Below are 10344 nucleotides of genomic sequence, written 5' to 3' on the forward strand. Positions count from 1 at the left end.
TCTTTTACAAGCCCGCGATTCTTTTACAAGCCCGCGATTCTTATTGACTTACATGACGAGCAAGAACCCTATCACGTTGTCAGCGCACGGTCAGTTCGGCAGGCCAACTTTGCATCGCGGTTTCCGCTGCTGTGTTACGCATGGCGGGTTGGCGGCAGCTGCACCTTTCTTTCTGGATTGCAACAGTGGGGAAGCCCTCAATGGAGGGTGATTCCGAGCTCCCGTCTGCATCCCGTCTGCATCTTGGATGCATCTTCGCCAGCTGATAGACAATCTCACAATGTGGCTTGGACATCCCTCACTCCCACCAAGCGCAAGCTTAGCTTCCTGCCCGTGCCGACCAAGGTAGTTTAGTGGTGTGCTTGGTCAGCTCCTAGAGACTTCATCTTCTGCATATCCATCTGCTCGTTCCATCTAGCATTTCGTCGAGTTTGTTATTGTTTGTCATTCATCAAGGAGGCTGTTGGACATTGTCGCTGTGACTCTCATAGACCAAACTACCCCGAGAACACACGCAAGATGGACCACGAGATGACCCCGGAGATCCAGATCCAGCAATTACCAACTGAGCCGCCCGATTCCTCCAACCGCGACCGCGACCTAGCTAACATGCACTCCCAGTGCTGGCGCTTCGCCCAGGCTCTTTACCCCTCTTCAGTTCTCCGCGAGGCTCCAACACAAGGTTATTGCTCTTACACTCTTCAGCTCGACCACGACGCCATCATCCAGTTCCGTCCATGGAGACACCGTCTGGATCTCGAGCTCATCTCAGCGGTACGAGACACATTCGGCGAACTGGCACCTGTTACCCAGCTACTTGGCACGGTCCACATCCGCAGAAGTGCATCCAGAGACCAAGAAGCAGAAGAGCAAGACGATGACGACAACCCAGGCTCCCTCTTGGTGTATGCCCTCTCCCGGATCCCAGGCACCCCACTCTCCACCTTCCTACACCACCAACTCCCATCCAGGGCGCAACTTGAGCCGTTGATCCGCTCTTTTGCCCGGCTCTACGCAACCGCCTGGACCTCTGCCCTCCCCGCATCCTCCCCGCTACTCCCTGCTCTGAAACGCCGCATCGGCCTAAGCCTCCGCTGGCGACTGGAGCAGATGCATGCCCACCTCCCGGCACGGTTCCGCGGCACCGTTGGCCAACTTCTCGCCGCGCTGGGGGAGGTGGAGGCGCTTCCGTGGGCGTTGACGCACGGCGACCTGGTGCCGACTAACATCATGGTAGACCGGGCCCGGGAAGACGGGAGCTTCCAGCTGAAGGGCCTCATTGACTGGGCCGAGGCAGAGTACCTCCCGTTTGGGGTGGGGCTCTACGGGCTAGAGGAGTTGCTGGGGTTTGCTTCAGGCGGAAAGGGGGAGGAAGATGGGGGAGGCAAAACTGCTCGGTACCCACCGCTGGGAAGTACGTTTGCCTACTTCGCTTGCGCGGAAGAGCTGAGGGCGATTTTCTGGGAGGAGCTGGGCGCCGCTGTGCCGGAGCTGGTGACTGACTTGGCCTTGCGCGCAACGGTTGAACATGCGCGGTTATTGGGGTTGCTTTTGTGGTATGCTGCTCGCCTTATGATTGATACTTGCTCCTCTTTCCTACCCGTTAATAAATCATGATTGAGTGAGTGGGCGCGCTAAGTCCGATACATAGGCACGGCATTGCCTTCGACAACGGAGCGCTCGACCGTGTCGTCCGCATCGGAGAGGATGACGAGGAAATGCAGAGATTGGACCTGTTTCTCCTTGCGCCAAAACCCCAGGGTCGTGCTTCTGTGGGCTCGTATACAACCACCGACGGCATGCGAACGAGCTTCGGCAAAACCAGCAGTTTACTTGACGTTGGAGAGACCGATGAGACGACCATCAAGATGGGTATGAGAATCCCCGTTACTGTCGGTGAGTACTGTACCGGGTAACTGTGTTACCAGCGCACGCGGGCGTGTTCCTATGTACCCTGGAGAAACGTGCTGCATCTGAGAAGAATCGTCTTCACCCCTGACGCAAGTTCATTATCGGCACCTCTCCGCCATGGCGCCATCAACGAGATCTCTGGCTCCACCGTAGAATCCTAGTATGTTCCCCTCAGTATCCACAATATTGACTTTTCCAACCATCTTCGAGGCACCCTCTAAGCAGTGAGGATATTGACCAGCTGCGCGACAACCGCATCACCCATCTCGGCGGTGCCGGCGTTACCACCCAAATCCTTGGTCTTCACGCCATTATCAATCGCCAGTTTGACGGCGGTCTCGACAGCGGCCGCCTCCTTAGGCAGGTTCAGCGAGTACCGCAGCATCATAGCGACCGAGAGAATGGTGCCGATGGGGTTGACAATCCCCTGGCCAGAGATATCGGGGGCAGAGCCTGGAACGATTAGCGCACTCACTACGCTGCGGAACGAACTGAAAAGTAGAAACTCACCGTGGATCGGCTCATAGATGCCATTGCATTTACCCTTGCCGTCCGGAATCCCGCCTAGACTAGCACTGGGTAGCAGGCCGATGCTCCCGGGGATAACTGAAGCCTCATCGCTGATGATGTCACCAAACAGGTTGCTGGTGATGACGACGCCATTTAGGGCGCGCGGGTTCTTGACCATGAGCATGGCAGCGCTGTCAATGAGCTGGTGATTGAGCTCGAGCTGGGGGAACTCTTTGGCAAACACCTCGGTCACAACCTTGCGCCAGAGCCGACTCGTGGCCATGACATTGGCCTTGTCCAGGCTCCAAACCTTGGACGGCGGGTTGTTCGCCAGGGCCAGGAAGCCGGCCAGGCGGGCGATGCGCTCAATCTCGGCCCGGCTATAGGGCTCCGTATCCATGGCGAAGCCGGACCCGTCATCCTCCTTGCGATCGCCAAAGTAGATGCCCCCCGTCAACTCCCGGACGACGACGAAATTGGTGCCGCGGCAGACCTCGGCCTTGAGCGGGGAACTGTCGACAAGGGAGTCGGAGGCGAAATTGCACGGCCGCAGGTTGCCATAGGTGCCGAGTTCCTTACGCAGTTTCAAGATGCCCTGCTCCGGGCGTACGGGAGACGACGGACCCCACTTCGGACCCCCGATGGCGCCGAGGAGGACTGCGTCGGCGGCCTTGGCGGCGGCAAGGGCCTCATCGGTCAGAGGGTCGTTGTGAACATCAATCGAAGCCTGTGGTTTGGGGCCAATGGGTTAGCAACTCCGATATTGTGTGTATTCCCACCCAGAGGGTCGGGAGTCAGAGCTGAAGAGGCATCCGGCATGCTGAATGCCACGTGTAGCTTATCATGGTGCACCGAATCGAGCCGTTCGTGACACCAAGTTTGCTCGTGTGCTTAACGAAAGGCGGGGTAGCTCCGAAGCTTCAGGGAGTGGAAGAGGCATCACGGGTTACAGCAGCAGCAGCTGCTGCTGCTGCAAAGAACAGAAGATTGCGTGAAAGGAGAAAGAAAAGGGAACTTACGCCTCCCAAGAGTTGATGCTGGAGATTGAACTTGCCCGCAGAGGGGCAATTCGCCTCAATTGCTCTGAGGACCTGGGGTTGAACATAGTTGTGAGCTTCCCATGCTTCAAGGTACCCGCCGTTTCAATCCATTGTGTCTCGGGGGGCGTGGGAGGGAAGTAGGTATAATTCCATCAAAACACACCTTAACTGCTTCGGCCACAACCTATCCCGAACGTGTTAGTTTGTCTGTGCCTGTACCGCAACAATTGAACCGCGAAGTGGCACGGAACTTACCTCGGGACCGCAGTGGTCGCCACCAAAAACGACAATGTTGTGTGTCGCCATCTTTTGTCGTTTGCTCTCCTTATCCCCCTTAGCTTGTCCCACCGCAACTATCCTTTACTCAGGCCTACAATTTCTGTTTCGTTTGCCAGAAAAAGGCAGCGGTGAGGGCGTTAGTGGGGTTCTCGGATTCGAAGCGGAGGGTTGTTTGATTTAATTGATGCCCCTCGTGGGTGGAAAAGCAATGAAAACACAAACAGACGAGGATGTTCAGAAAAGAAGGAAACCAAGCAAGGTTTCAACCACCCTCAGAATCACAAGGGAAAAAGGCCGGGAAACCGAGAACTCCTTGGAACAGCGAGCAAAATCCTCAGCAATGAATAAATATCCTTGGCCACGATTTTTGAACCTTGACCTCACTCGCCCGCAATTCTTTTACTCTACATACCTTGGCCGAACGACCCCGCCATCCGAAGTCGGCGTGTGGGGAAGGCAGAGGGAGAGAGCTCGGGATCCAAGCTCGGATGCCCGGGTTGCATTCCGCTTTCCGGAGCTCCGGGACTTGCTTTCGTTTAGAGCGATATTCCCAACGTCTCCCGAGGAAGTCTATCTCCAAAAAGTACAGAAATAATAACCCACGCCTGGCATCCACCCTGTCATGAGGATTGTTTACCAACATTGACAATTGATCTTTCTCCTACCTGGCCCAAGCCAGAGCCCTCGACCCAGGACACACATGTAGGTTAGGCGGGTGGTTCTCTGTTGGAGGGAGAATTGCTGCGGTCTCTGCATCGCCAACATCTGCAGCTTATCATGTGCACCCTGGCATTTCCTCGTGGTTATTCCAATGATGGAAAGGGGTAAACAAAGGGATTGGGGCTTGAGCCTCTCAGAAGGAACCACATTAGCTTGAAGCTTGCAGTTCTGCATCAGTCCCTGCAGAGCGGGGAAATGGTAAGCTTCGGCTGCAAATTCAAGACGCCTACACTTGCGTTTTTCGTTTCTCATGCGTCATTGTTGTATCGTAAATGCTATAGGGAAGTTTGAGTGTTGTATGTACTGGGCAGCTTGCTGTGAAGCTTGCCGTTCCCGGCCCACTTTCTCTTCAAGTTCGTTTGATAAGGCACGTTCCCGGGCCTCGTCAAGAGACTCGTTCAATTCCTCAGCACTGGAGCGTCATAACCAGTCCGTTCATTACCTGTTTGCTTATCCGAGCGTTGTCCGTTTTGAGAGTGCAGCCTCCCCCAGCCGATTCATTAGCGGAACGACTTGAGAGACTTGTGCGCCAGCGGCGATGTCGTTGTGGCTAGCGGCTCGATTGAACCAAACAAACCGCCGTTGTCTCGAACTCTACCTCCGCGGACATTTGGCGTGTTCGCGCATATTGCGCAGATATATATGGATGGCATCTCTCGCTGTGTAATGTTGACGCATTGGCCGTGCACCCACATCTCGCACGACTCACTAATTGCATCCTGTCAGCGCATATCATGTAGGAACTGACGTGGGGTACGGTACGCACCATTGAACTAAAAACTCGTCCCGGCCAGCCTCGGTTCGGTTGCACACGCAACGGACGCCGCGGTTTCTTGAAGAATCGCTCGTCGGGGTGGGCAAGCTTGCATCGCTCAGGGTTGTGGGCGAAGTTGCGCATCGCCCAGAGTAGTTTCCGAAAGACGCGGCTGCCCTGGAACCGCTCGAGGTGAGCCGTTTGTGCTTGGAGGTCGTATGTTGCCGTTGCCGGCTTTCACGCAATTTTCGGAGCTCACTGACGGCATCTCCGGAAGCCTTCCGAGTCGGTGTCAATTCGTCCACTACCGTCTCCCCGTCGCTGTCCTCGTCATTCTGAAGCCCGCCCCGGAAGCTCGTGGATGACGTTGTGCTGCGCTCGCTAATGCTTGGCCGTGAAGAATGAAACGGATGGACAGTCGTCGGCTTCCGAGGGTCCGGGAGCGCAAATGACGTATTTCTGCTGGGAATGATGATAGGGTCCTCATCAGTGGATGACGAATCATCGTCTGATGACGAATCCCACTGACGGCGCGGCGCGGTATACGAACTGTGCCTTTTGCGAGCTGTTGGGCTAGGCTCATTAACCACTACCACGGTCGTCTCTACCCGGGCGCGCCCATTAGCGTCAATCGTGAACTTGGCCTGCGTGCGCATGCGTGGGCCTGATGTCTCGGGAATTGACGACAGGCTCGACAAGCGGTGCTGGTGCTTGTGGTGAGTACTTTTTGATGGCGACGACCTTCCACTCGGTCTCTGGGGTTGAGATACGACTGCGCGTTTGGCGCCGACGCCGGCATTATTCACCAATTGAGACTGGGGACGTGGAGCGGGCGCGAGGGTGGGCAGAGATGACCGGCCCAACGGCTTCCTTCCTCTGTTTTCGCTGAAACTGCGGGAAAGCCCGGGCCGTCCGGTGGATTTGGTCGGAGAGCTTGCCGAGGTCCGATCTTGTTTCTTCGGGGTCACATCTTTGACGGTGGCCGAACGGCGCAGCTCGCTGTGATTCCCGGCCTCCGGGATCGACGATACACTACCATCCAACTGGCCTCCTTGGTGTGCTGTAGGGCCTGGAGGTTGCATAGATTGGCTAAAAGGAGCCTGATGCATGCTGGCAGACTGAGGTTGGCTGAAGAGCAGCCCGGGATTCACGGCGCCACCGTTGTCGCTTATCCCAAAAGGGTCATCGACAGGGGTGGGATAGCTGACCGCAAACATCCGATGCTCCGCTGATGAGGTTACAAGCATCGGCATGGGCCCTTGGGAGACGAGGGTAGAGTGGTGGTCACCAGAAGAGGCATGTCCACTTCCATGTCCCGCAACCCCGTTATGACTTTGCAACATCTGGTTCGCAGCTGCCCAAGCTGCGGGACCCGAGGCTTGGTGTGAGGGGTGTGGTTGGAAGACTTCCCCGCCGCCAGTCCCGAAGTCAATATTCAGGCCAGCCAGGTTTGGATCAGAGTCCCAGAAGGACCTTTGAGCCCCGAATGCAGGTGCAGAAGCCGGGGCCGACAGAGGATAAGCGAACATGTCACCTTGAGCTGTCACGAAGCTACCCATGGCCTGCTGTGGGGTAGTCGCCATGTAGTGCTGCTGGACAAAGTCCTGATCATTTTGCATGGTGACGGTGTCAAGCTTGGGAGCAAGCTTGCGATCACCCTTGCGGGCCGTAGGGGGTGGGGTTACTGGCTGCCTCTGCGATTCTAGGGCAGCCGGGCCGCGACACGCCTTTTTCGCCGACCTTTCGACGGGTCCCGGCAGCTGATCGGCAGCGGCTGAGTGGCCGAACGTCGGAGTTTGCAAGGGGACCGGTGACGATCGTAAGATTTTTGAAGACTCGACGCGGGGAAGCTGAAGGCTCGCGTTTGGCGGGAGCTTATTCACATGCTCAGCGGTCTCGGAAGCAGTCTCGTCGGTAGACAATGGGCGTTTCTGACCTGCACCAACAGGAGATGGGGTTGCCGGGCTGAAGGCAGGGAACGAGTCTAGACCGTTTCTCAAGCTTCCCGGGGTTGTGTTGAAGACTGAAAATTCCTCGGCGAACCGAGGAGTCCACCGGCTTGACTCGTCAAAGCGGCCTTGGTTATTCTTGGGCGTCTCGAAAACGGGACTCGGTAGAATGGAAAAAGTCGGCGTCCGTTTCGGCGTGGGCGGCTGACCGTTGGGTTCACCAAAGCTAGGGAAGCCCCATTATCAGCATGGCAAACAATCGGATAGGCCCGAAATAACCCCGGAGTCATTCTGTTGAGGGAGCAAGGGAGGGAGCGAACCTCGAAGCCAGCTGATCCGAGCTCATAGCAGATTCGACTCTTCCTCAAGCACATATCCCGACCACAACATCACAACAGACACGGGGTGCCAATTGACAGGGCAAGCGGACAAGCGATCGAGCAGCGCGAGGATATCGGCTACAGAAAGCCGTAGCAACGGGCCGCCAATGTTTCAAACTGGAGCGTGATATCCGTTTATCCCGGGAGCTATTCCCATCACCCAATGGTCGTCGATCTTCGCTCGGCAATAGCACAGACAATAAGCTGGATATCAGAAGCCAGTCAGCTAAGACAGTTTCCGAGCAGCGGGAAGGAACTTAAGGAATCCTGAGCACTCAGACGGACCTCGAGACGAAGCGGGGCAGGAGCAGGAGGAATAGAATAGGAATCTTGCCACGAAATCAGGAGAGGACTTCTTCCAGATATGGGGTTGCGGTACTGCCGGCGAGGGGTCAAGAACGAGTTATACGACTCAATTCCTGGGGGCTGAAAGGCGGCATGTAAAAAAGCTGCTGGACTGGTCAGGTCTGTGTGCTACCTGGGTGGGCAACGGCACAGTTCCTCCCTGCGGATCCTATCCGTATGTAAATGTCGGAGTACAATACAGTACGTATCCAACCTCTGTAGGTTTCGTGTGCAGATGTGATGTACGGTAACGGTAATGCTTACCTACATACAATAGCTGGCGCGGCTGGGACACGGTTCAATGAACAGACGCTCTCCCCAATGGCCTGGCGAAAAGGCCCTTGATTACCCAAGGTGTACCGTTGGAAAGACCGTAGAGTATGGGACTGGCGGCAATGAAGACAGACCGACACCAGCACGAGACTTTGTGTGGAAGGTCTCTAACAGAAGGAGGGGCGGCTAAAGGACTTGAAGTTCACGGCAGCCGGTTGGTATTGGTGCGATACCAAGTGGGGGGTTGCAGTGGACCAGAATGCTGGCCGCTCGAGCATTGCGGAGGGGAACGACCTCCCTACCTACACACTAACGTTACCTTGCCTTACTACGGATACCTACCTGTGTAGCTGCTGGGCTGGCGCATAATCCGCTAAATTCCAGCATGGGAGACAGTGAGGGGATTCTGTGCGGATCACTCCAAGAACGTTAATTACCGTATGTACATACAGTACCAATGCTGTCCCAGGTTGTGGATTTACCTACCTTAACGTATTGTACAATACATACAATACCGTACCGCAAAGAACCCACAATTAAGGGCAAACGCCAGCCTCGAAATGCCCCGCCAGCTGATATTGTAAACCTTGCCTAACCCTACCTCAAGACCAAGCACTGTACAGTACCTTATCAACTACCCGTAACTTCGCCGAGATGCGAATAGTACCTATCCTCTATCACCACCGGTCAGGTATTGTGACCATACTCTCCCATCTACGGCTCCAGCACGGGGGCAGCTGCAAGGCCGGGGAGTAGCTCAGGTAATTATGTACTGTACCACATGTGGTGCAATTCATGAACAGGCGGTGATGCTAGAGTCTATATCTTGGCAACTCAAATACCCACAGAACGCCAGTTCCACCGTGCTTTTCATCAGGCATCGGCACGAGCAGCTTCGTACTGCCGAACCCGTCATTGTTACCAGATGTTGAGTACCTAGGTAGTGGCTGGTTTTGTCTGTAAAATGTATATGTAATCATTGTACATAACAGCACGAAGAGAGCTCGGACGGAGGCATATGCAAGATCGGATGAGTCAGAGATCCCCTGCTTAGCAGCGTTTCTCAGGCAGCAGCGGCCCTAAGAAAACAAGGTAGTTACGGTTGATAAGAACACTACGATTGTGTATCGGGGCTCGCGAGGTCAACGTTGGTCATCTTGTTTCGGGAATAAGCAGCCTACCTAGCTCCATACGTTTCTGCCGGTCGCCAATAAGGGACTTGGCCGGGGTTATGTTACTAAACGTAACGTGAGCACTGCATCCAGCCCTTCCATCAGAAATTAAGTCATCAGCTGTGAACCCACTGGTACTTGATCTGGGATTTCAAAGGCATAATTATATTGAATTGCTTACTCCATACTGTAGGTTTTCCAAAACTTCTCCTATTTTATTGCAGGTGGAAATCGGTCCCTTCGAGAGACACTGAGAAAGGGTGATATCGATCCGCTCTCCCTCAACCGAAGATCCGATCTGCGTCCAGCTCGTGCGAGAGACAGGCCCCGAAGGATTCTGCTTGCTGCACCTCGATAGGGACTTGCATCGCAAGTTACCTGGTATGTACGATTGTGTACCTCACGCTTCTAGCTTCGCACTATCGTTTCTAAGGTAGGTAGGTGATGACGACCAACGAGCAGGCTGAGCCGCGGTGGATCAAGAAAGCTGACGCCGTTCTGCAGCTCGTCGGAAGTGCCAATGCAGGATGCAGAAGAGGCGAGATTGAATAGCATTTATTTCCCTCCTTTCGGACTGGCCTTTTCTCGGGACGCAGGGGAATTCCGGGGTTGGAAAGGGGCGTCCATTAGATTGACCTGTAGCAGTCGCTCGGTTCCTGCGTCAATGCAACGACCGCGGGGAAACTTTGATGCTGCGTTTCCGAGGTTGACATTGGTGCTGACAGGCGCCGAGGATTTCCGTTGCTACTCAATGTAGTACTTATGGAATGATAGAAACGAAATAGGTTTGCCAGCTCACGTTTCTCTGCAGTTTCTCTGCAACTTCCCGTCAGAGGTGTCTTTGCTTGTGTTGATGAAACGGTTGCCGAGTGGTTGTTGGATGTTACTGTTCGAGCCTCCTGTCGAATCCTAGCAATGACTGGACAAGATCTCCCATGAGGTAACTGAGGGATTGATTGGCGGGGCGTCTGATGGAGCCACTCACAGTCACACAGGGCTTCAGCTGCACCC

At 55.0% G+C, this 10344-nt stretch overlaps 3 protein-coding genes across 3 annotated transcripts; 1 reads left to right on the top strand and 2 right to left on the bottom strand.

The window, feature by feature from the left end:
• Positions 1-519: 519 nt before the first annotated feature.
• On the top strand, positions 520-1916 carry N656DRAFT_796580 (uncharacterized protein; the record flags this gene model as incomplete). Its single annotated transcript, XM_064817544.1, has 2 exons — positions 520-1556; positions 1652-1916. The coding sequence occupies 2 exons, from the start codon at positions 520-522 to the stop codon at positions 1914-1916; spliced, it is 1302 nt and encodes a 433-aa protein (XP_064671643.1).
• A 212-nt stretch (positions 1917-2128) lies between these two features.
• Positions 2129-3767, bottom strand: N656DRAFT_796581 (Isocitrate/isopropylmalate dehydrogenase; the record flags this gene model as incomplete). The annotated part of the gene is made up of 5 exons (XM_064817545.1): positions 2129-2364; positions 2422-3148; positions 3441-3512; positions 3625-3645; positions 3717-3767. The coding sequence occupies 5 exons, from the start codon at positions 3765-3767 to the stop codon at positions 2129-2131; spliced, it is 1107 nt and encodes a 368-aa protein (XP_064671644.1).
• Positions 3768-4960: 1193 nt separating this feature from the next.
• N656DRAFT_705768 (uncharacterized protein) lies at positions 4961-7400 on the bottom strand (the record flags this gene model as incomplete). The annotated part of the gene is made up of 2 exons (XM_064811301.1): positions 4961-5168; positions 5227-7400. Coding segments are annotated over 2 exons (2382 nt in total), but the record flags the coding sequence as incomplete, so codon positions are not given.
• Positions 7401-10344: the final 2944 nt, after the last annotated feature.

This window comes from Canariomyces notabilis, assembly GCF_033297395.1.
Source record: "Canariomyces notabilis strain CBS 508.74 unplaced genomic scaffold N656scaffold_6, whole genome shotgun sequence".
NCBI classification, from domain to species: Eukaryota; Fungi; Ascomycota; class Sordariomycetes; order Sordariales; family Chaetomiaceae; genus Canariomyces; species Canariomyces notabilis.